This window comes from Marmota marmota, unplaced genomic scaffold (assembly GCF_001458135.2).
Source record: "Marmota marmota marmota unplaced genomic scaffold, marMar, whole genome shotgun sequence".
Classification (NCBI taxonomy): Eukaryota; Metazoa; Chordata; class Mammalia; order Rodentia; family Sciuridae; genus Marmota; species Marmota marmota.
Genome location: NW_026000005.1, coordinates 34146380 through 34172921, shown reverse-complemented (window position 1 = coordinate 34172921; position 26542 = coordinate 34146380). Strand labels below are relative to the sequence as shown.

At 49.7% G+C, this 26542-nt stretch overlaps 1 protein-coding gene across 1 annotated transcript; it reads right to left on the bottom strand.

The window, feature by feature from the left end:
• On the bottom strand, nt 1-26286 carry Igfbp2 (insulin like growth factor binding protein 2). Its single transcript, XM_015481355.2, is given in 5 exon segments — nt 1-496; nt 2370-2510; nt 3149-3378; nt 25765-26031; nt 26034-26286. Coding segments are annotated over 5 exon segments (954 nt in total). The 5' UTR covers nt 26185-26286; the 3' UTR covers nt 1-331.
• Between the last annotated feature and the right edge of the window lie 256 nt (nt 26287-26542).

The following is a 26542-nucleotide window of genomic DNA, read 5'->3' as shown; positions in this document are numbered from 1 at the left end:
TTTAATTTTCCTTCCTTTAATCTTAAGCAAAAGAGACACAGGGGTTCAAAAATAAAAATTTCTTTCTCCCCACCCCTGCCCAAACCTTCACCCAACTCCCCCAGCACAGACTCCCCTCCTCCCCAGGGAGAAGCAGGAAGGGGAGGGAGCAAGCATCTCTAGTTGGGGAGGGGCAAGGCAGAGGGGGACGTGCCGAGCTCGGTGCTGGTCTCTTTCCAAATATAAATACATGTCAAAATGCTGGAAAATCCTCCACACCCACCACCCAAGCACTCTTCATTTCCGCTGTGTTTGGAGAGGTGGCGGGGGCCAGGCACCGGCTGACTCTGGCTTACTGTGCCCTCTGGGCATGCGCCCCACCAGCATCCTGTTGCTCATTGTAGAAGAGATGGCACTCGGGGTCCCCCCGGACGATAGGAGCTCCCTGGATCAGCTTCCCAGTGTTGGGGTTCACACACCAGCACTCCCCACGCTGCCCGTTCAGAGACATCTTGCACTGGAAGAGACAAGAGGAGAACTTGGAAGATGCCCCAGCAACCATCCACTTTCTTTCCTGCACTCAGCTGAGGGTTTACTCAACACCCACCCTGAGCTGAGCTAGTGCTGCAGGGTGGCACATCCCAACCTCCCAGGTGCACTGGGAATCTTGACAAAATACAGATTCCCATTCAGTAGGTTTGAGGCAGATCTGCAACTCTGCCTGCTAATAAGCTCCACAGTGACGCGGAGGCTGCTGACCACCCAGGGATCACTGCTGTCAGTAGGGCTGTCTTTCAAGATTCCCACGGGCAAAGGCCCAGCTCCCACCCTCAAGGAGGTCCCCCCAGTGGAGGACCCAGTATAGTGTGAGGTGAAAAAACTCACATCAGAATAAAAGTAAGTGTGTGCCATATGTTATATAAGAGATATACCACCATTCCCATAATCCTCACAACCACCTTGACAACTAGGTTACCATTATGATCCCCACTTGGTAGGGGATGGACTGAAGCACATTGGTCAAAAACCTTGCCCAAGGTCACACAGCTAGTAAGGAACCAAGCTGAGATTCAAACTCAGCATGCACATTCCAGGGTCCCCACTCCCTAAACCATATGTTAACTATTACACTTATGGATCATTTTAGTTACCTATAGGTACAGTACACAGCCTGTTTTTCATAAGAGATCATTACTTCTCCTGCGCTCCAAATGAAGTAGGTGCCTTACATCTGATGGACAGATCTACAAATAGCTTTTAACACCTGAGTAATGTTTTAAGAGGCAAGATGTGGTGAAGGACGTGGGGCAGTGAGACTCCCAAGGGATCAACAGAGCTCTGAACCCCATCTCCTGGCTCCATGCATCCACCCTTTAATTCAATGTCAACTGCTCATTAGGATCACTAAGGGTGCTTTTAAAACTCTGTCCCAGAAAGCACCCCAGACCCCAGAACCTAAATCTCTGGGGTAAGCCCAGGCATCCATATTTTATAAAGCTCCCAGAAAATCCCAGTGTGCAGCCAGGGCTGAGAACCTCTGCCTGAAAACAGAATGAGCTGCAGACGGCACTGTCTCTGTCTCATTCCTACAGGAATCGTATGCATACTCCTCCCTATAAAAGGGATGTGGAGGTGGAAGCCAGGGGTGGGCTACGGAAACTGACAACTGATCAATGTTTCATCACTACAGTGATAAGCCACACATGGATCTATGTGGAAAATATTTAGAATCTTAAGTGGGAAATACTGCAAATGCACATCGATCGTTCAAATACAGAAAGGAGAGCAGAACAGAAAGCAGAAGCCGGGAGGGCAAAGGGCTCCTGGTAAACTTCCTCCACTTTCTCCCATGTACTTAGAACCATGTTCTGGTCGTTTTTTCAGAAATATTTTCAATGGTATTTCTCTATCCCCGATTCTCGTCCCCTGAGATCCTGAAAACCAGAGCAGCTACCTGGACACTGGACTAAATTGGCAACTCTGAGAATGTGGTTCATGGACAACCATCAGCATCACCTGGAGCTTGTAGAAATGCAAACTCTTGGTCCCCATCCAACACACCCAATCAGCCTCTGGGTGTGGACCCAGAAATGGGCTTCAGGTGACTGTATTCCTCTGTAAAATCCGAGGTGGTTGCTTTATGCCCACTTCTCCTGGAGGCTCCCTCCCCACCTGGACACTAGCACCATGGGCAGGTGGCTGGCAGAGTGGAGTCAGCCCCACCCTCCCTGGCCTGGCAGCTGGCACTGCCATCCCATCCCCATGGTTACAGAAGCCTGCGTCAGCTCTCAGGCTTCAGAGGATTAAGGGTGGGTGGGGCAGGAACCAGGCCCACCAGGGCCCCCGGCTGAGAAGCAGCCTCTCTGGCCCGGGTTAGCACCCACACTCACCTGTTTGAGGTTGTACAGGCCATGTTTGTCACAGTTAGGGATGTGCAAAGAGTAGAGGTGCTCCAGAGGACCCCGATCATCAGGAAGGCGCATGGTGGCGATCCGCTCCAGGACCTGGTCCAGTTCTTGCTGGCAGGGGGTCTGCAAGCAGCGGGCACAGAGTGAGAAGAACGGGCACACAAATGCTGGCCCTGGATATAGTCTTGAAAGCAACATGCCCCTGGGGAAGAGACTCCCAAGGCTACGCAGCTAGTAAGTACGGCCAATGACAACCAGTCTGGTGACTTCACTGTGCCCAACCCATCCCTAAAGAAACTCATATGCATGTGATTTTCACTCCTTCACTCCTTTTCTCCATCTGTGATTAACAGATCAAAATGGGCTACCTCCAGAGTGTCTATACCAAACCCATGGCTCAAGCACCTGTCTCTGCCACAAACCCAATCAGGGCCCAGACCCGAGATACTAAGACTCAGATGGAAAGGGGAAAGGGACCCGCTGCAGCAAGGGTGAGCAAGCTTCATCATCCCTGGGGCTGTTTTCTTCACCGATGTCCCAGAGTCAAGTAGAAATGCAGAGGTTTTAGAAGGAATAAACTTCAAGAAACCATATCGAGTCCATCTTATAGCCCAAAGGTCACTGAATATGTTAGTGGCAGTAATGGGAACAAAAATGCTCTGAGACAGCAGCTCAGCGCGTGGTCCTAAGAGGGTGCCCTCCCCAGCTAGAAGACTCAATTCCCATGCCCTCCCCCATCAACCAGACTCGGCCCCACTGACCCGGGCAGGTGGGGGCCGAAGCTTCTTGGGCTCCTCCAGGCCAAGGTGGTGTTTTCCTCCTTTGCCCATCTGCCGGTGCTGCTCGGTGACCTTCTCCCGGAACACAGCCAGCTCCTTCATGCCTGACTTGAGGGGCTTCCGGCCAGCACTGCCGCCACCTCCCAACATGTTCATGGTCCCATCCACATGGTTCTCGACCAGGCCTCCCTCAGAGTTCTCATCTCCACTGTCTGCAGAGAGAGGGAGGGAATAGCTCTAGGTACACACTCCCAGGGAGCTGGGCCTTCCTGGACCCCTAACAACAGGCAGAACAGAGATCAGTAACGCCCAACAAGCGCCAACCTCGTGCCAGGGCCCATGCATGGTAATTTATGTGGACCATCCATTTGTTTCACAGTAACTCTTAGTGGTACCAGGGCACCCTGCCCAACTTCTAGATGGAGAAGTTGTAGTTCACACGAGCCAATTGCTTGACTAAGATCATAAACCTGCTAAGTCATGGATCTAGGACTTGAACCCAGGCTATGTGACTCCAAAAAAATAACAGGGAACCCCCTACTCTGTTCTGCCTCCATCCTATGAGGCCAGGATAGAGCAGAGGATCATGGAAAGGGTGAACATACCCAAGGCTCTCAGCATAGAATAGAATTAGGTCCTTTCTGGAGTTCATCAATACCTCTCAGGTTGACCCACCACTAACACCAAGTTTAAGTACTTCATCACTTATGGTCTGAAAGGTGCAGATTAAAGACTCATGCCACAAAGATCACTGGGCACTTCCAGCATGGCAGTGTCAGGTAGAGCCACACTGTCAACCAGAACCAGTCCCTGGCATGCCATTCCACCTCCCTGCTGAGAAGTTCCCATAGTGCTTTGCTCCTAGGCTGCTAGAGCACCACCCTACTGACTCTGTTGTTTCCAAGTCTGTGCTCTGTACCCCAACACCATCACACTGGAAACCCTAAGAACAGGAACTGGCTTCCTGGACTTTCACAGGGCATAAGGCCTCATCAAGATGCTGTCCAAGGAACATCAAGTCTCTTCAGACTTTCTTAAAACTACTGTGTGCACAGCCCAGGTAAAGGGACCTTGAGTGTAGCGCCCAGCTATCACAGTTTCACCCTGGCTGAGGAGGGCGAGAAGAACAGAATTGCCTAGAGTTGTAACCAAGGAGACAAGTCCCAGCATGCTCTACAAGGGCAGGGAGTGACAACCCAGCCCCAGGGCCCCTTGTGAACACAGGCAGAGCAAACAGAGACCTGGACCACGCTGCCCAGAGCCAGAGTCTGCAGGTCCCAGCAAGATCTGGGTGGGTGCAGAGGGGGTATTTTTCAACAAATCTTCCATCTTCTCTTCCCCTTTAATGTGCCTTATAAAACTTACAATCCTGGTCACAAAGCAGAATGGCTCTTAAAATATTTCTACACAGGACTTTGAGATGAGGCACGAAATGCATGGTGGTCCCTTTAGAATTCAGGTAGTTTGGTGGACCCCAGGGTCCCTCACCTGGGCAGTGCTACATGGTGGAAAGAGCCACCAAAGAGGAGCTGCAGTGCCCTCTGAGCTGCTGTGAATTGTGTTCAGCTAAGGGAGGGTCACCTCTTCCATACCAGCTACAGCCTGGGGACAAGGGATTCAAAGGGAGGGTGTCCTACATAGTCTCCAAGATCAGAAGCATTAAAGGTATCCGCCCCAGCCCTTCCCCTCCCACTGGGCAGATACTAGTGGGTTCTCACTGACTACCCAGCATCCACCAGCAGCAGTGCTGGCTGAGGGGGGGTATACTCAGGTAAAGTCCCAGTTCTGCCACTTGCTCTATCAGCTGTGTTTCCCCTGAACGTAACTTCTCTGTGCCTCTGCTTTCTTAACTGAAAACGGCTCGATAATAATAGTTCGTTCTTTAGAACTACTGCAAGTATGCTGTAGGTAAAGCAGGTAAAACTGCTTGGGACAGAAACACTTCGCATGTTGCTTATGGTTATCACTTTTGACGGGATGAAGACTGCCTCAGTTATCTGTTGCCTCGGAACCAGGAAGCAAAGGAAAACAAGATTTTGAGCATCAAAACAGCTGTCACTATGTCCATGCATTTTCAAATCTCCTGAGACCCGAGGAGAACCATCACATGAAGATGCTTCCCAACACCGTTGCTCCAAGAAGCCTACCTTCTAGATGTCTGCTGTCCAAGCCCACCGCAGACTAAAATCAATGAAACTGAAAGGAGAGAGAAGGAATATGTGTGGACGGTGACAAGCAGTATCCAAAAACAGGAGGGGTAAAGGACACTAAGAAACCAACAGGCCATGCACAGTGGCACATGACTAATCCAGCGACTCAGGAGGCCGAGGCAGGAGGATCCCAAATTCGAGACCAGCCTCAGCAACTTCGTAAGGCCCTGTCTCAAAATAAAAAGGGCTGGGGATGTAGCTCAGTGGTAGAGAGCCCCTGGGTTCAATCCCAGGAACCCCAAAACAAACAAACATAATAAGGACTTCAGGGGCTTTATTTTTTTGCACAGCAAACATGTTTTCTAGCCCTAAACAAGAATTTTATTGATGATGATGACCCTGGAGTATCACCAAAGGGGAGAGGGTCCAGTGCTCAGCATTAAAAGAGATTTCTATCCAAAACTGTTAAGCTTTAGAGAAGAAGAATTCGAAATTTCTTAACTTTACAAACCTTCTGAAACCTGGAAATCTCCTCCACTTAGAATGGCTGTTTCTCCAGGGGTGCTGAATAGCCTAAATCGCACCATAAATCACACAAGATTCAAGCCTGTTCCAGCTGCCCCAGCATCAGCAGGGGAAGGCTGAGGACCTAGTGTTTGCAGTCAGGCTGGTGAGAGACCTATTCCACCATAGTTCAATCAGCCCCAGCAGCCAGACCCAAGATCTCCTCCTCTTCCATCCTGACTCCCCCTTGCTGGGCTTTGAGGTGGGCAGCAGCAGAAATCCAAGGGCCCCAGAAACAGGTTGGGTTTTCCTGCTCAGCTGCCTGCCAGGTTCCCCAGAATAGAGACACCAAGTCACCCTGTCATGCTGCGCGGATTTCCTCTGTTCCAGCAGGTCTGCAGAGGGTCACCTTCTGGGACGGGGCCATGCAGCAGGGATCAACCATTAAGATCGCCCCTGACTTCTTCAGATGGACACAGACATGGTGGACAGAAGGCTGGGGTGAGCCAAGCCCGGACGATAGGAATGCTCTTCCACACGGAAATCTCCATCTCCTTAAAACCAACCTCTGAAGCACCAGGCAGATACTGCCACAGAGGGGGACTCGTCCCCATCCTCACTGCCCGAGTCCTGCTCTCACCGCCAGACCAGCTTCTCTGCCTGGACTTGGGCAGGAGGATCGCAAGCTCCCTACCTCTCCCCGCGGCAGACAATGGGAACCCAGGAGGAAGAGAACATGGCAGCTTCCCACCACCTGGAATCAAATGGGAACCTCCATCCACCCTCACCCAAGCCTTTGCTCCCAAGATCTCCCTCAGGACTCTCTCCTCAGAGTCCTGTCCAGCTGGCTTCCTCCCTTCTGGAGACTTCCATACCACTTTCAGACTGGACTCCATGAAATTAAAGAAGACCAGGGCTCTGGGAATCTGCTGGACAACATAGTTCCATCACTTCTGGAAACTTCTAGCCTGGGCTCCAGGCCTATGACTCGGAAATTCACCTGGCTCCACCCTCTGGGGAAGAGGCCCACCTTGAGGACTGGCCAACAGCAGCCAGTCTCCATGATGGCTACAGTTCATATTTTCTGGTGGAAGAAAGAAAAAGCAGCTCACCCACCTGCAGCTTCTGAGGAGGCTCCCCTCACCAGAACCACTGCTTGCAACATCCTATGGAACTGAGGTCTCAACAGCAGGACTGACAGTTCACCAGATAATTCTCTGTCACAGGATCTGTCTGGCCTGTGCGTTGCAGAATGTTGAGCAGCATCCCTGGTCTCTACCACCCAGACGCCACTAGCACCCTCCCAAGTTGGGACAACCAAAAATGTCTTCAAACTTTGCCAAATGGCACCTGAGAAGCAAACACTGATTCCAGGTTGAGAATCACTGAAGTCAACCTGACTCTAAAGGAAGCTCCCAGGCCCCACATAGGGCTCATTTAGCTCTGCTACGTTCTCCTGCAATGGCTGAGACCCAGCCACCACCCTCTATCCCCAGCCGCTCCGGTCCACAGCAGGGAGCAAGGCCTTCTCTGAGCATCCCAGAGCACTCTGCCTGCTGCTCCCCCTTCCCATGCCCTCCTGGGAGCTGGTGCCACAGACAGTGGCCAAAGAAGCAGCCCTAAACTGAGTCCTAAAGGTCAATCCAACACTGTATGCCAGAAGGCTCTCTGCCACCTCTGGAAACATTTGAAGAGAGACGGGGACACACAGACACCAATGTGAGCTCAGGCCTGAAAGCAGCCAGACTTGTCCATTAAGCAAAGCAAGCACAGCACTTAGGTGCCTAGAAAATCAGAAGGAAAAAAAAGAAATTTTTTTTTAGTCAAAAAGTCTTAATATATACCATATTGATATGCTTGCTCTTAGAAAAACGGCCATAATGTGATCTTAAAATGCTTTTTTGGAAAAAGGGGCATACAAAGACAAAAATGTCCAGGGCCCATGAACGTCAATCCTGTGACCCTGGCTCAGGATCCCAGAAGTCAGGGCTCCACTGGGAAGTTTTTTCCTGGGAGGACAGAGTTGACATCCTGTCCTAACATGTCCCCCATCTCTCTGAGGTGAAGGTCAGTTTGTCCACCCTCACAGAGGCCATCTGGATTCAAGGGTATGTTCGTTCCATTTCTTTATTGATCTCACCCCTGCCAACAAACATGCCATTAAGATGAGGAAATCCATGGGCCTGGCTTGCTGACGCAGGCTCTTTTCAAAGGCGGTACAGCATCCACTTGTTTCTCTGGAACAGGCTTCGGGTCCGGAGGTCAGTGACCAGCTGGGAACACGTCTTGAAGTGAAATGAAATGTCTACTGGTAGAGAGCAGGACAGACTAGAGGCTGAGAAAAACTCTGATACCTTACTACTGTTCCCAGCCAAGAGGTCCGAGAACTCAGGCCCCAGAGCTTAACTGAACTGCCTAAGTCTGAACTACAGCTCTTCCATGCAGCTTTGCAGTTCTAGGCAAGTTACTGAAGCCCTCTGTGTCTCCCCTGCTCACCTGCTCCTCAAGGACAAATGGCATCCAGCTCAAATGGACCGAGAAGACCCAGGGGACACTGCACGCCCCGTGCCCATGGCTGCTGAGACAGGAAGGAGCACAGGGGTTGGCCGCTAACTGCTTCCATTTCCTCCCCACCAGCCCTCCACCTGAGTCAGACAAGGGCATCGTCACATCTACCAAGTTCCTCCCATATATTCTCTTCTAGGCTTCAGGAGCCATCTGCAGGAAAACATTCCAGATGTGGAGCTGCAGCTAGAGATGGAATTTTCCCTCGGAACAAAATTACCAAGTTGCACTTTTTGCTAAGACAGTTAGGTCCAGAATAATATTTATTAAACAACCACTTATGTATGCAGCTCTGCAGGCTATGGCACGGCACACAGGCCACCCTAAGAATGGTTCTTGGCAACCCAAATGACATCCGTGGAAAAGGCTTCAGGCTGAAAGATAACTAATAGGGACTTCCAAGGCTCCTGAAGAGACTCTTGAGTTTCTCCCTAAGGATTGGTAAGCATTCGCTATTCTCCCCTACACAGCAACTGAGGAAATGGTCAATGCTGAAGCAGGGAATTGCAGGATGATATAAAGAAAGTAAGGCTTTTCCACAGGGGGAGGGGGTAGACAAAACAAGTGCCACCGAGCAGAGGGCTTGAAGAGTCCTGCCTTGGGTGTAGCACCACTTCTTTCTACCTTAGACATAGCTGGAATGAGAGGAGATGGATCATTGTCTCATTTTAAAGATGTAAACCTGAGGCCCAGAAAGACTCCCATCTGGATTTCCAGGGACAAACACACCCTCTCTGCCATCTCAGAGGTCCTTCACAATTGGCCTGTGGCCCCCCAAACTGTCCTTTGACCCACTACAAGGAGGCCCACTGAAAGCTCATACCCCGGCAGAAAGAGCTTTGTGTCTACCTCTGTGCATAAATACAGTGGTGCTCAAACTTAATTTGGCATATCCCTTTTCCCACAATGCAATCTAGTTTGATTGCAGCATCAATGACCTTATTTAATGAATCAAAACCCTTGGTTTAGGCAGGAGGTTCTCAAGTTCCAGGCCAGCCTCAGCAACTTAGTAAGGCCCTAAGTAACTAAAAAGGGTTGGAGATGTAGCACAGTGGTTAAGCACCCCTGGATTAAATCTCCATTACCAAAAATAAAAATAACAACAAAAACCCTTGTGTCTTACAGAGCTTTATCTTCTCCTACTGCTATGGTGTGACCTCAACACTCCACTTGGAAGTTTTTTCCTGATCTGGGGGAGAACTTAAAGCACTCTTAGGAAAAAAAAACCTCCCAGTCCTTCTTGCTTAGAGTATGTGGCATTGGTCCCTATCCAGGCCTGGTGAGAACATGAGACACTTCCCCTTACACCTCACAGGTCTTCCAAATAGATCTACATATTTCCCTTTCTTTTATTTATTCTGAAGAAATCTTACCCATCTTCCAGCCTTCTCCTACAGCACGGCTGTCTTGAAACCTAAGAAACCTGTCTTGAAACCATGAAATGCTCTCATCCAACCCTGGACCTGTCCTGCCCCCAGTGATCTCACCTCCTGCTGCAGGTAAAGGCACTGGAAGCCCTTGGAGGATTGCTTCTGAGTGTCGGGCCAGAGGAATGAATGCTGGCTGCTTTCCTGGCTCCACCCTGGTAGAGAACTCAATGGCTCCTTCTTCATTAACTTCTCCCCAAATGCACTTAACCTTGACATACATTGGGCAAAAGAATATATTCTAACCATAATTCTCCTCTTTCTCCCCAGGCAACTTCTCCATTGGTATCTACGGCAAGCAAGGCTTGGGGTGTAGCTCAGTGATAGAGATCCTGCCCACCATGCACAAGGCCCTGGGTTGATTCCCAGAACTGCAAAAGATATAATGTGTGTCAGTATCCATGGTGGTGGACCATTCATCAACAAACTCAAATGGGCCAAGAGCATCAGGAACCAAGACCCAAATTCTGCACACCATTTACTCATTAAAGGGCCACACCCTTTAATCTGTCTGAGCTCTAATTTCTCAAGTCTGAAAAATGGGAATAATTCTGCTCAAATGATGGTTACTACTTAAGCAGGATACAATTTTAGGGCTGGGGATGTAGCTCAGTTGGTAGGGTGCTTGCCTCGTATGCACAAGGCCCTGGGTTCAATCCCCAGCACCACACACACGCACACACACACACAAAAAAAGCAGGATACAATTTTATTCTTTTTAGGGGGGGTACAAGGGATTGAACTCAGGGGTACTCAATAACTGAGCCACATCCCCAGCCTTATTTTGTATTTTATTTAGAGACAGGGTCTCACTGAGTTGCTTAGTGCCTCACCATTGTGGGCAAAATCAAGTTTTAGAAGAAGTGGATGAATGATCTACTTCTTGAATGGATAAATGAAAGATATTATCTGCTACGACAAGATGGGCTGATGATACCTCACTGCTCCCCCCAAATGCAAGGAAAAACTGAGTTAAGAGTTCTTCAACACTGCCTGATTATTTCTTTTTTCTTGTGGGGGGAGCAGTGCTGGGGATTGAACCCAAGACCTTTCTTGTGCTAGGCAAGTTCTCTGCTGCTGAAGCTGTTAAACCCCCAAACCTGGATATTTCTTCTAAAGCTTCACTTTGTTAGCTGTTTGAATTCTGCTTTTTAGTGCTTCAGGGAGAGTTTCATTTGTGCTATGTTATTTTTTTTTCTTTTTTTTTTTTTTGGTGTGTGTGCTATGTTATTTTGTCACTTGTTTTCCCAAGATCCAAGGAAGAAAAAATATTCTACTTTTTATTTTTATTTCTTTTTTTTTTTTTTTTTTTTTTCTTGATTGGGATTTCATATAGGGAGTTTGCCTAGGTATAAAGATAAAATAGATATGGTCTTGGAGAAACTATTTTCATCATTTAAGAAAAAAATATATATTCCTGAGCCTTCACTGAAATTGTCCCACTTGGGTTTTTAGAATGACAAAAGGCATATTTTTACCTCATTTGCCTGTGAAAATATGCCTTCTTGAGAGCATGGAAAACCTATATTACTTGAAGTGCAACTTGATAAGTGTTTCATTTTTTATGAACCCCAGGAAAAGAAATTTATTCCATTTTTACAAATAGTAAAGATTTTTTTTATTCCTAGAACCATCTCTATTCAACAGAAATTGGTATCATATACTGAATATTTCCTATATAGATGGAAAATTATTCATAAAAGATAGCAGAATGCATTTTTCTTATGACAATTATATAGAGCGAACAGTGAGATTTTATTAAGTGCTGAGTGTTTTGCAAATATTATCTCATTTAATCTTTTTGTAATTCTAAATGCCCAATTACTGGCCCTGTTTTACAAATGAGAAAATGAAATTGTAGAGAGTTTAAATAATCTGCCCGTAGCTGTATAGCTAGCAAGAGGAAGAGCTAAAACTCAAAACCAAGTCTCATCAAATCCTAAAAGCTCAAGGTCATAATTGTCTGAAGCTACATCCATTATGAGTTTTAAAAAACACCATTAAGGAAAAGAGATGCCAGGATGCCAGGCATAGCCCTGCCAATTACTTATAAAGTGGGTTTGAGAAAGGCGCCTACTTCTGCATATGCATATTTTTTATTTCTATAACACAGGGATAATAATACCTTCTGTGCCTGAGAGGGTCAGAGGAGACAGTTTTTTGTAAAAGTACTCTGAATCTGCCAAGTGCTCTTCACAGGTAAAACAGAACTATTAAGCTCATCTACATGGACAATCTTAGACTTTCGCTGCATGTTCGTCGCTTAAGGTCACAGATGAGAACCGATGCACTCTGGGCAACAGGGCTGTGCATTCTTTTTGAGTGAGGAGTGATTGGGACTGATTGCCCCGGCTTTTTAAGCCATCTGTAGAAACAGAAAATATTGTTGTGCTTTATCTAAGGAAACAAGATACTGTTTCAGAGCATTCACATTCTCATCAATTTCTCTTGAAAAACATATAATTACACAATGGCTGTATCTGAATCCTGAGAGTGAAGAGTAAAAGNTTTTTTTTTTTTTTTTTTTTTTTTTTTTTTTTTTTGCAGTGCTAGGAATGGAACATGCTAGGTAGGCACTGTACCAGTGGCATATACCCTCAGCCCTTTTTTTTTTTTTTTTTTAATGGTTCTGGGAATGAAACCCAGGGTTTTCAGATGCTCAGCACACGCTCTACCACTGAGCCACATCTATAGCTCTGTTGTGTTAAACTCTATGTTGCTAACTACCAAAGCTCTCTACCATTTGATGGAAATTCTTGGGCAAAACTGGATTTGCCTAAATTAACTTTTATATTTACAGAATTTAGGGGAGGGGAAGGAAGAAACTACAAAGGAGGCAAGGGGCAGTGGCTCATAAGAACCATGCCTGCAAGGGGACACTGGCCAACATACACAGGAAATGAAGAGAACGTGAAGCCAGTCCCTTTGGACTGTCAATTATAGTCACCAGTTCCATCTATGTGGCCACTGTGTCTACAGCACAGCCCACCAACAGGATGGGATTCGTCATTCAGGCCATGCTGCAGGTGGAGAAGCCAGAGGTTAGAAAGAGGGTCCTGTTTGTTATTTTTTGAGCTAAAGTTTAACCTGAGGACCTTAGTCTCTGGGTGAGTGACACTGTTTATGTGTCTTCCCCCACCTTTTTTTTTTTTAAAAAAAAAAAGGTCAGAGGCAACAGGCAGCAGTGGCCTGTCACGCTAGAGTTCTGCACCATGCATGGGATGTCTGTTGTAGAGCACAGTCGTGTCAGTTGGGTGCAGACTGGCCCCCCAGGATACATTTCAGCTTAGTTTGACCTTTTCCCAGCTGCTAGATCCACCTACCCACTGCCGACACCCAGCTTCACTTCATTCCAAACTCCTTTCACATCCTTTCCTATCCCCTGGGCCCTGAGCCCTGCAAGGGAGGCAGGCAAGCAAAGCCTGATGTCTCTCAGATGCCACCATGTTCTGGGAAACTCCTCCGAGGCCAGCGGGCCAGTCACCGCATAATAGGTGGCACCTCATGGCACCTCCTCCCTAAATCTCCCTCGTGAGAGGAAATGGCTCTGTGAATGTGAAGGATCCACAAGTCCCCTCAACTACTCACCAGGGTACCCAGCTCCCACGGACGACCCACCACCCAACTGAGTGAAGAACTCAGAAAACTGCTGAACAGAGAGCCCAACAGACACAAGCACCACCCAGAGGACAGAATGGAGCACCCACTCCCTGGCCAAGCAATTCCCTCCTCGCCTGAACTCTTGGTGAATTTCCCAGGAACACTGATTCAGGTTCAAAGCCTGGACCAACCGGTTCTAGCCTGGCCTGAAAGTTAGATAATCAAGCTTCTGACTTTGACTTCACCATTCCTGAGCGATGCTGGACAGTGTTGAACTTGGGTAGGCTTCAGTGTGTTCTCTTTAAGTTCAGGGAGTTAGACTAGGTCTAACTGCTGTCCACCAGAAATCATCTGAAGAACTTGCCAAAAATCTCCCTGGAGCCAACCCTAGAGATTCAGAGACAGCAAGCCTGGGCAAGGGCCAAGGGACCCATATTATGAACTTTGGCCTTTCCAGGGCTCCCATTCCTTCATGATTCCCTCTAATCTAGATTTCCTGAAGAACTTGGTGAGGGGAGAAAGAGGCCTCACGTACACACTTCACAAAGACCTGACCTCAGAAGTTCTTTCTACCCATTTGCTCGTGGTTTGTAAACAGACACATCCACTTGGACACACAGAGAGGCCTCTCTTGGCCAGGCATCAGGGAGATTTCTAGAGCATGCCCTTACACTGCGGGCTCATCTCAGGCTCCCCCTGAGTGAGCAGAGACGGCGGGGCCTCTCCAGAGCCTCCCCGCCTGTGCACACTCTAAAGGATTGCTTTACAAACACCAGGGTCATTCCTGGAATCTCAAAGACCCGGGGAGGGTCAGGGCTAAGGCAGACAGTTTGAGAAAACAAAAGCATGTTCAAAATTCAGCCAAGGTCCTCTGAGGTTGTGCAAGCTGCGCTGTCCTTGAAGAACCAGAGAAACTGATATCAAGATGGCAAACAGCACTATCAGCTTTCACTCCTTCCCATGAGTCCTGAACATTTCTCCTCGGACTCAAGCCATCGGGGAGCCTGGCAAGGTGACCTTGTTGGTGAAGGCCCAAAAGAGTAGAGAGCACGTTGGTGCAAACTTGTACCAGAGATGATGGGAACAGGAAGCACTCACCTGACTGACCGTGTGCACAAAAACGTTCATTACAAGCATTGGTTGTAGCTGCAAAAAACGATCAGCAACCTGACTCAAAAGTCTTTCAATAGGTGAATGAATAAATGCAATTAGTAGAGGAATGCAAATGCTTCTTTACAGGCGTTTTCAACTTATTTTCAGAGAACAACTTGAATGTTGGCCATCCATCATACATGTATATGCATATATGTACATTTATGCAAATATGTGATATTGAGCATCCATCATATAGTGCATGCAAATCTGTTTAGCCCAGAAAAATAAATGCTAAGTACTCATGCTAGTAGACAAAATATTAACTGCTTGTAGTTCTAGGCGGTAGACTGCTATTATGCCGTTGTTCTTGGTACTTTCCTATATTTTTTTCTTAAATATTTATTTTTTGTGGTGTGTTTGGACACAATAACTTCATTTTATTTATTTATTTTTATGTGGTGCTGAGGATCGAACCCAGGGCCTTGCACGTGCGAGGCGAATGCTCTACTGCTGAGCCATAACCCCAGCCCCACTTTTCTACATTTTAAATGTTTCTTTAAAAATTTTTTTTTTCCTCTGGGCTGGGGATGTAGCTGAATAGCTCTGGCGTAGCACACACGGGAGCCTGGGTTTGATTCCCAGGACTGCTTCTCACGCCCTCCACCCCTCACCCTCCTTGTCAAGCAGGAGTTATCCTTAAAAGTGGAGTGCCCCTGGAAGAGGGCCTAACAATAGTGATATGGCAGACTTCAACACCACTTTCCTAGCTAATGCAATGCCACCAAGGTCACTTGCCCACAAAACAGAGCTTGTTGTGGGTTCCTAGCTATATCTCTGTGCCATGAGAACTGGGAAATAAGTCAGGGCAAAGACCCATAAATAGCAAAAGAGGGTCACTGAATTAAGAGGAGCAAGATGAAGAATTCAAGATGGATTGCGCCAGAAAATGGAAAGACAGGGGATGGGCTCATACTGGTGCAGCCCCAAGGGACTGGGGAGGGGGGAACACTTGCAGGGTGACAAAGTGGTAGAGATGTCCAACGGCCGGCCAGTAACACCCAATAGAAAGGGGATGGTTGTTCTGTCTGCCTGAAGACCAGAGAGAAAACAGCTTCAACTAAAACAAGAGAGACCAGGTTAGAAACCCTCCAAGAGTTATATACAAATTACAAATTGCAGATAAGAGAAAATCACAGACTTATTCTGCTATAGTTTCAGGGAAAGCTTTTGAGGAGAAAGAGGAATGGACAATGTGGCCTCCAAGTGTCCAAGGTCCACTTGTCGGAGTCAATGAAAGGCGTCACTGGCCAGAATACCTTAGTAATTCAACTCTACTTCTTCCCAGCATTTTACCTGGATCCCCTCAGTGAAAAGCAATGACTGTGTGATGGAAGCTTCTGGAAGACCCAAGCTTGGTCTTGACTTCCATAGAGCTTTAAAAAATTATACTTAATCAAAGGAGGACAGGAAGGGAGACAACCCATGTGCTCCATCTGCTCTTCTGGGAGGAAGTTGCTGTGCTTTTTTCTTCCAATATCTATCAATTTTGATTCCCTTTCTTTTGTGACTTTACTCACCCCAAAGGGATCTCATAATTTAACATCAAGATCTTTTGGGAGCCCTGGCCAAAAGGCTAAGAGTCACCTATTTATTTGCATCTGAGGAATAGACATTTCTTTGGACATGGTTTATCCTCAGATTATATTTGATGTTTTACAATGCTTTTCTTATCCCCTTCCAGCAAGACAACTGCTTTTATACAGTTGGTTCGCTAACTTGCATGTGGGATGTACCCAAGTTCACACATGAGAAAAGCGGGCTGGGCCGGGAGCATCTCACCTCTAAGTGTATCTTGTTACACTATTTCTCTTTCTCCTTTTTCTGGTCTCTCCCTCACCACCCAGACCCCATAGCAGCAAGAATGGTTAGGGGTAAAGAAAGGCAGTGAGGAAACAGAAGTCTGAAATGGGACAGGAGGGACATGTGCCTCTCCCAAGACCCATTTCAAACCACTGTCCCTTACACTTTCTTTTGGCGGTACTGGGGATGGAACCCAGGGCCTCCCACATGCTAGGTGAGCACCTCACCACCAGCTACACCTGCAGCCCTCCTATGCTCAGTTCTGAAGCTGTGACCCTACTGCCCAGCCCCCAGACAGCGACGCAGACTGAGCCTCCCACCCTCCCCTCCACCCTCCTCTTCCGTGGGCCTCTTCCCCTAACACTGCTCCTACGTACGCTAACATGACAAACCGGACCCTGGATGCAAAAAGAAATTTAAAATCTGCAAAGATGTCCAGGACTGCCGGCCACACTCTCAAACCAGCACAAGAAGTGTCCTGAATATAAATAAGTGTCTTTAAATAGGTCACCATGCTTTTCTCTTTCTTTGACTAAAAGTTCACTGATTGTGTCTGATCTGACGCAGCATCACATCTGTCGCCCTTCTTGCCTCTGCAGTCTTGGTTTAAAAGCAGTAAACCAAACCAGAGGTGACCAGCAGAGCCTCCACGGAGAACCTCATCGCTGGGGTGAAAATGGACCATGGTTTGGCCATTGAGCTTGAGAGAACCATAAAAAAAGACAACTTCGTGGCCATGACCACCCCATGGAAACCCCTCAGCCCTGGGCTCTGCACTCCGGATTCACTGAGAGCTTTCCTAAGCAGACAGCAGCTGTCCAGGTAGCCACACCACCCACCACCAGGATTCCCAAGACGACCCATCAGAAAACATCTGAACAGGCCTTGGCCCTTCTCCTGCTCTCTTTGCTGAGCTCAGGGCAGAAGAAAGGAAGGGATCGGAACTTGTATAATGTCATCTGATTATGTGAGTTTCTGTGCTCCGTGGTCTGTATACACAACTTCGTTTTATCGTCAAGCCATCACATGAGGTTGATAATTCCTTACCCCCTCTCATGCTTGATAAAAGACACACAGAGTCGGAGGCCGACTGCACACAGTCATGTAGTCAGCGACAGAGCCAAAACCAAACCCGGATTGTTTAGCTTCACAGCTCTCCACCAACTACAATGGTATCCGGTCACTGACATCATCAGAGACAGACGCTAACCAAGCCCAGTAACCCCAGCACTCCATTCTGGTTGCTCCCCCTCTCAACAGGGCCCCCCATCTTCCCAGGGAAGGAGGCCATCAGTCCTCTGGCAGCTGGTCCCATCCAAATTCAAAAGCCTTTATGACCCAGTAAGCCCAGCCCATTCTACCCCCTGTATCCTGCCCAGCACACCCTCCCTGCCACCCAGGGTTTTCGGAGAGTCACAGGGGCTGGGCCCAGGGTACAGGAGAACTGCCATTCTCATTATTTCCTTGGCCTTCAGCATTTTAGAAACTAAGTGTACCATCCAGAGACCACCTGGCCTCTCCATCCAGAAGTAAAGACAACAATCTACAAGAATCTCCCTGCAGAGTCGCATAAAGAAGCATTTTGAGAAGTTATGTCTTAAAGACTACCTCCCAGGAAAAGCGCTTTTCCAAGAAGCAATATGGGATTCCCTGCTTTTGTGCAAGTAGGATCTTAGAAACAGAGGCCTGGGGTGAGAATGCTGAGACTGTACTTGCCCTGGCCCTGGACCCTGAAGGCAGCCAGCCTTGATTTCTTCATCTGACAAGTGGAGGGAATCCTGAGGCTACCACAGAGCTGAGGGGGAAAAACACAAACAAACAGTGGACTCCTTCCTAGAAGCACTTGTCCAGAACAAAGCAACTCCAATTCTTGTTCTATCTGCCCCATGAGGTGGCATCCTTTGCTTACTGCCAACAACCCCATACCCCCACACCCTAACCTGGGTCCCCCCAGCTGGAAGAGCCCCATCTTGGGCAAACACAGTGAACGGCCTCCTCTGGCCTCCCCACCCCCAACAGACCAAGGCCTTGAGTGGGGGCAGTCTCCCTCCCGTCCTCGACTTCCTGGCTCCACTCAGTTCCTTGAATGAACACAGGCTGACACACACCTACACCCGCCACTAATTAGAAACCTCCCCAGGCCTCGCTCCAGGCCAGCTTCATGGGGCCCTGTGGGCCAATTCCTCCGCCTGGCAGCTGGAGACTGGCCAGCCCCGGCCCCCTTCTCCGGTCTTCACTCCTGCCCTGCTTCCCAACAGCCAGGCGGAGATGTGGGGCTGGCAGCCAGAAGGGCTCCAAAGGGCTTCCAAGTGCCAAGCCCCCCACCCCCACCACCCCACCCCCCCAAAAAAAGGTGGGGGTAGGAGGGAAAAAATTCCTGACCACAGTGAACTGTATTTCTTTCCAGGGGAGCCAGCTTTCTGAACAGTCTCCCTGAATCTTGACTGACACCCAGGGCTGAGCCAGCCCAGATCTTCCCTGGCTTTGTTAAAAAAAAAAAAAAACAGGAGTAGCTAAAGCAGGGAAAGAAAAGGGGGCCAGGAGCCAAGGAGGAGGAGGGCCAGGGGGGTGGGTCTGTTCTCCACTAGAAAAACGTCCACTCATCCTACTCACTGTGGGGGTGGGGCTACTCCAGACCTGAGAACCAACACACTTCTACCACTCCACCTAGAAATCAGCTACTCCTTTCTTCTCCCCACCATGAAGGCCCCAGAGTCTAAGGGGACTACCCATCCCAAATTCCCAACAGCAAATCCGATGCTGTCTCCACTGTCCTGGATTTCATCCTAAGTCTATGCTGACTCCTGCATCTACCTTCTCTAATGGCACCACCTCCTTTAGAGGCCCGAACCCTCACAGGCCTCCCTCCACACACCGGGCTTTCTGGAATCTAACATGAGAAAGGCCTCAGCCTTCAGCAAACATTCCCCAACCCAGGGTTCCTGTAGAGAATCCCTGAGCCTCTGCAAAATGAGATGCTGCTCCCCCTCTCAGCAGCGAGGTCAACTCTGGAGTCGATGTAGTGAGAAGCGTCATATTGGAAAGAACATCCCTCTCCTTTGCCAGGATCACGTTCAACTTTCTGGCATCCTAGGCTCGGAGAGGCCAGTTTGAAAGGCCCGTTTTCCTGGAGCAGGAAGCAGGCTCCACAAGATCTTCACTGGCTTTGAGCATGCCCTTGAACATAATGGATGCCCAAAGTGTGTTAGGACCACTTGGGGTGAACCTGACCCTATTATTCTAAAGCCAGAGTCCTAGTAGATTTCTTTGAGAGGGCCACCTACAGGGAAAGGGCCTTCCCCACCTACGCTGCTACTGACCCAGAGGTGCCTCAGATATCCTGCCCTCCGGGTGCTGGCAGATGGAAGGCCAGGTCACTGGGAGTGACTGGCCAGGAGAAAGCAGGATTCCATCTTCTGTGACTTGCTTATAAGCAGCACAGCTGCCACAAGAACCCAGGTGCCCAAGCTCTGGGCCACTCCCACCTCTATCTGGGCCTAAAGTGAAGTGCAGACTATATCCCAAGAATGGTCAGTCCCAGATATTAGGACACAGGCCCCAGAGTATTCACTGCCTAACTCACCAATAAAAAATGCAAGCCTGCTGCCCTGAAACCCTTTATTTATTGTCAACTGGGTTTATATTGCATTTAAAGTACAGTGTCATGACCCTTTCCATAGAGGGCCTCGCTACAGCCTGTGGAAGTAAGTCAGAGAGGTGTAGACAGTCCCTCTTTATAGGGGAACAGATGGAAATCAAGGGACTCCTTACCAAAATCAAGTGCTCGGGCTTTGTGGGTGCAAGTGCCACCCAATGGAGTTGGGAGGATTGATTTCTGACTTACAGACAAGGAAATAGGGGCTCGGAGAGAATAAACCACTTCCCTCAGATGACTATTAAGTTCTAGACACCTGGCTTGTCCAGTCTGATCTCCATTTTCAGGGCCAATTAACCACAGTGGCAGAGAGATGTCACTGGCCAAGATCCAGGCTGCTATCGTGTGGAAGAACCCAGTATGTGCCAGGCACTTTCCACTGTCACAATGGGCCCGACATCCCCCCCCACTTCACCAATTCTGGCATTGTGAAACCAGGTCAATCTAACAGTACAAACCAGGCTGCCTCCCCTTCTGCCACCTACCAGCTCTTCTTTCTCTCTAGATACCTCCACGACCAGCAGAACACTGGCCACTTACATGTTGGAAGTCCCCCAGGTTTAGGACTTGGGCTTCTCAAAAAAGTCAAGACAACCCAAATCATCAAAATCCAGCAGTGACATACTGGGGCTTGTCTATATCACCTGCACCTGGCAGGTGTCCACGATCAAATTCTGGCCCAGAGGCTCAAACGCTTTTTGCTGCCAAGAACCCAACCCCTTACTGGGCCACGGAGGCAGAGGGGTTGGAGGAATGCAGCCAGGTTGGTCTCTCAGCTCCTGTCCCTCAATTGAACCTGTCCCCACAACTGTGAGACGGAGGGATCCATGCCTCGCACGCCTTCTGGGCTCTTGGTTCAATTCTCAGCACCACCAAAAAAAAAAAAAAAAAGTCAGAGAGAGAGGAACGAAGGGAGATGGGAGACCAAGCTTGGAGTAAGTTCAAGACAGGATAAGGACAGATGTGCAGACAACCGTCTCCTGATGGCTGGCTGCCACCTCAGGAAAATGCTGGCCAGAGATAACAGGAGAAGCAGAGGGCCTGGAACATCTGCCAACCAGATCCCCGGCTCCCCTGGTGAAGCCAAGCGCAGTCCCAACTGCGCCTGGGCTTCAGCAGAAGCAGCGCTAGTACTGACCCCCTTACAAGGACAGCGCCATGTCCCCTGCCCAGCCAGTCAACAAGCCTCATTCGAGCATTTGAGTTTTTTCAACACTTCCATCTCCAGTCACCTTCATAGTCTCCTTCTAACTGGATCTGAGGAAGCATGGGGCCAATATATTTTCGTGCCACTTTGAAGCCTATCCACCTACTTAGCATGTAGCACATATGAAGGAAGATGTAGCCTGGTGATTTCTGCTCCTCCCTCATTCCCTTCAGCAGCCCAGGCCCTTCCCGTCCAGGTAGGTACTTCTATTAGCTCCAAGAACTTTCAAAACTTCCTCTATCCATTCTGAAAACAATCTGTCCCATTTCCAAGGCAGAGAGTGGTTACACAGATCACCAGGCTGGAGCACAGGGATTCTCAAGGGAAACCTGCAAATGTCTGATGATGTGTGACTAAGTATGCTCTGGGGGCTCCCAGGTAATCCACGGCACTTTTATCAGACTAATTTCCGTTGACTCCCTAACCCAAAGAAAGGATGTGCCTGAAATTTTTATTTTGAAGCACAAGGCTAAGGTAGGCTCACAGCAACAATCTCTCTTCCCTTTGCCTGCCAAGAAACTCAGTAGCCCAATTTGGCAAAAAAAAAAAAAAAAAAAAAGCAAAATTTAAAAATATAAATATGTGNTTGAAAAAAAAAAAAAAAAAAAAAAAGTGTAAATAGGCCCTCATGACCCCAGCCAGTGAGTTCTTCCCTCTACACTCCCACCTATTCTAACCTTGTCCTTTAGGCTTGTTTTTGTAAGGTACTTTAACACTGTTAAGCAGGATTTTTTCCCCCTTAAATATCTTCTCTACGGAATTGGGTCATTATTACTACACCAAGGAAATGATACAGTGTACAGTTTGAGAAGGTAAGTAGGAAACTTCAAGGAAAGAAGACTCCTACCGGGTGCATAATTCCAGGAAGACTGCAAATTCGAGGCCAGCCTCAGTCCTTTAGTGAGGCCCTTAGCGAGACCATGTCTCAAAATGAAAAATAAAAAGGGCTGGACATGTAGCTCCGTAATAGAGCACCCCAGGCTTCAATCTCCGACACCAAAAAAATCAATAACATAAAATAAAGAGAACTCTTGATGCTACGGATTCCTCAAATCCCAGCCAATCCTGGCCACTGAGAGGAACACCCCTGTAAGCCTCACAAACCCTTCAACCACCCTCAGTCAGGCACTGCCTCCTAGGCTTGGGGCCACAGAGCCACGCCCAACTTAGTCTCTTAACCAAGAAACTTGAGTCCAGAGACAGAACCCTGGAGCAGCAACCCTGGGCTCCCCCATCTCCTCCTTCCAAGGTCCACCTGTGGTGACACAGGGGATCAGCTCAGCAGAGATAGTTCAGGGAATTCTGACCAGAAGCGGGGAGGGGAGACAGGAGGAGGTAGTGGTGTTAACAATCAGTGACAGTGGGTCCCACTCATTCCCAAGTCTATTTTACGACTTTGAACTCGGTATGCAAATTTATGCAAGACGAGATGCAAAGCAGTGCTGGGAGCCAGAAGTCCCGTTGCTTTCTCCGCCCCCCCCCCCATTTTTGAAGCTGCACTGAACCACTGTAAATCAGTGCCTGCCTCTCTCCCAGCTTCCTCTCCCCCAGCAACTGCAGATGCACAACCTCCCCACTTCCTTGCTACCTAGCTTGCTTGCCCTCGGTGGGCCTGCCTGCCTGTTGGCCCAGAACTTTGAAGGACTGCACATTTCCTTAGCACCTTCATATGTGCAGAAGGCCAGACGGCCACTTGGGCAGCCCCGCCCCTCAGCATAATCCCCTTCATTGTACCCGACAGGGATGGAGGCCGGGGATGCAGAAGAACCAGCCAGGCCTAAATTCTGAAAGGGCCAGGCCTGGTCCAAGTCTGCCCCCTAACTCCCCACCCCACACAGACTTTTTTCTAGGCATCTCTGCCCACTCCACCACCTTCCATACTCACATAGTTTTAAAGTCCCGACTTCAGGCTGATCTCAGTATCCCCTTTGCATTTTTCTCCCACCCTTACCCCCCAGACCCAGAGTCTGACTTCTTGGTTTCGGTGAACCAACAAGTCCCAGCCCATCACCCTCCAGGGATGCAGGCTCACCAGCACCCACTTCTGCTGCCGATGTGCCCACCCCACCCCCCTACATCCCTGCCATCCCCAGGAAGCCAGCAATACAGCCCCTGAGTCCCGGGAACAAAGACAAAAGAGCTAACAGCAAGCCGGAACTGCTGGGGTTTGCTGCCTCGAAATAAGAGGGTATGTTTAAAATTCTCAAAAGCAACCTGCTCCAAGAGGAATGCAGGCTGGGGGGTGGGGGGACTCCTTCTTCAGAGGGGGGAGGAGATGGAAGATGCAGAGCAGGAGGCAGCAGCACTAAGCCCCACCCTACCCATACAGGGACCTAATCCCTGCCCCAAACCAAGACCCTCTCTCGCAGGCACAAAAGCCTCCATCCTTGCCCCTCTTCCCTGCACCCTAGAGCCCAGGTTTCTCCCTACAGGGCCCCCTCCCCAGCCCTCCTCCTGGCTCAGCCACCCCAGCTGTCGGTCACCTACTCAGCTTCCATCCCCCGCCCATACCCTTATCCCTCTACCCCCACCTTCCCAGACTGGAGCACAAGAGAAAAATGTAGAAGGCATCAGGCACCAGGAGAAGGCTCAGAAGGCAGCTGGGACGAGCTGGCGGAAAGAGTCCCATAACCAGGCAGAAAATCCAGAGTGACATTCTTCCCATGAACTCACCCCATTGTCCCTGGGCTTCCCTGACAACCCCCACCCCCTTTCAGGATACAAGAAGTGGTGGGGGGAGACCTCTCTCCCGCATCTGTTGCAGGCTGAAGACCCCACCTGCTTCAGGGATCTAGGAAGCAGGAGAGCTGGGTTTCAAGCTCAGTGAGACAAACGAAGAGTGGAAAAAATATTAAAATGGTGAGGAAGAAAACACACCAACTTTATTAAAACAGTCAAAATCCAAAAGGTTCTGTGAGGCCTTTGGAAAAGTTCGCCCTGCTGAGGAAGATGTTTAGTTTGAGCTCAGCTCAGAAACTGCAGAAAACCTCCTGGGTGGACTCCAGGGTGCCAGAGGTTATGGGGAGGACTGGTCCCAGGACTGGGGGACGATATCCCACAGGGAGAGGACTTTGCTCTCTTTTTCCTTTTATTATTACTAAGAGAAGCAGGAGGGAAGGGTTAATTTCAAGGCAGGCTAGGAGAAGAAAGGAACAGAGGGGTTCCACTTAGAGGGAGCCCTTACCTTGCTCAGTACTCAAGGTCAAAATGTGGGGAGAAATAGAATAAAGATTTCAACTCTGACCCCTAATTCCATTCTCAAAGGGAAAAAACAATGGCAGGCCAGAAGAAGGGAGGTGGTGTGCAAGGAGGGAGGGGGGCTTACAAAGACGCTCAGAAGCCAGAAGGAATGTTCCTACTTTTTCTCCCCCCACCCAAATTTTTTTTTTTTTTTTTCAGTTTGAAAAACTTGGTCAGACTAGCTTGCTTTTTAAACAGCAGCGGACAGTGGACACATTTCACTACCATCTCCAAGAGGAAAGAAATAATTATAGCTTCCTCCAGACCACGGGGAAGGCTTTTGTAAATTCAAAATTTAAAAAAAAAAAAAAACAAAAAAACAAAACAAAAAAAACTCCTGATAGCTTGGTTGTGTCCTTCAAGTAACTTTTTGCAAGGGATGAGGACCCTTTAACAAACAGCCCAGGTTCCTCATCTTATAGGATAAGAAGAGTTCCCCGATTTGGGGTGGGGGTGGGGGGGATCACACAGCTCACGTAACAGTCATTCCCCCACCCAGGCTCCTCCTGCCTTCCCACCCGCTGCCCAGATGCTTAAACGCACAGCCTGGCTGCCCGGGTCCTGGGAATGCAGCCGGCGATCCGGCTTAAATTACACCGATTCAACTGCTGGGGTCTCCTGCACGCCTCCCAAAGACACCCCCCTCCCGTTTTCCTTTTCCATCCAACATAGCCCCCTTCATTCTCTCTGTAAGATAGCAACGTTCTCTTTAATTGCTCTAAGCAACTCACCCTACAAAGCACCAAATCCTTTCTTCCCACCTCACAACCCCAATAGAAGGAAGGGTCTCTCACTCAGTGCGCCGGTGCCTCCACCGCTCCTCACCGAGGTCTCGGGTGTCACCGGCATCCAGTGGCTTGGGCCTCCCAACAGCGTTCCCACCGGGACCCTTTGACTTCACCGACTCAAGCTGTGCCCCAAATAAGATTCAAGTTCCCACTCCCACGGGTCTGACCGACACCCTCCTCCCCAGTAAATCTCCCCTCCAGAATAAAAGTAGAGGACTGTCCACCCGGGAAAGGCTGGTAACTACAATGAGTCTCCTCTTCCAATTTATCCCCACTAAATTAGTAACCAGGGTTCTTCCACTTGCTCCAACTCCAGTGCCCCACTCCGAGCCTGACTTTCGGGATCCCGCCCTCAACGATCCCCCCAGATCTGGCCACGGATTCAGATCTTCCTCCACTAAAGTCTCTGAGGTCCTGCCGCACACTCCTTCTACACCTAACGGCCGCCAGCTGACCGCCCCACTGCCCTCCAAGTTTCTCCCAACTAGTTGTCCCAGTCCGCGTTACCTGCAACCTGCTCCGGACTAACGCCGTACTTGGCGTCCCGGCCCTTTCCGCAAGTGCCCACGCCCATGACCAGCGACTGAAGGGGCAGCTCGGAGCCGGGGTTGGGATAGCAGCGTAGCCCCTGGCCGCAGCGTGGGGTGTAGACGCCGCACGCCTCGCCCTCCAGCCGGGCGCACACCGAACAGCAGCCGCAGCCCGGCTCCCGGACCAGCTCAGTGCAGGTCCCGCGGGCGCCGCCGGCCGACCGGGACACCGCGTCCGGCGGGGCCCGCAGGCAGCCAAGCGTTCTGGCGTGCAGGGCGGGCAGCGGAACAGCACCTCGGCGCGCACTCCGCGGCCACCGCTGCCCGCGCCCAGCAACAGCACCAGCAGCGACGGCAGGAGCAGCGGCAGCGCGGGGCCGCCCATTCTCAGCAGCATGTTGGCGGTGGGGAGCGCGACAGCAGCGAGCGAGCGGGCAGGTGGCACGGCCCTGCGAGCGCGGGTGCCGCCTCCTCCGCTTCTTTCTCCTTCGCCGCGGCAGCCGGGTCCTAAAAAGCCTGCTTCTCCCCGCCCCCTGCCTTCTCCCCTCCCCCTTTCGGAGACCACCCCCTTCCCCCAGCACTCCTGCGCGCCGGCACGTGCGTGCGCACACGCCCCCCTCGTCCACCCCGCCTAGATTCCCTGCTTCCAGGGTCCCACTTCTCCCTGACCCGGTCCCTCCCGGATCTTCTAGACGAGGCTCGCTCGCTCCGGAGAATAAGAATTACTTGCGAGCCTGGGGAGGATAGGCGTGGGA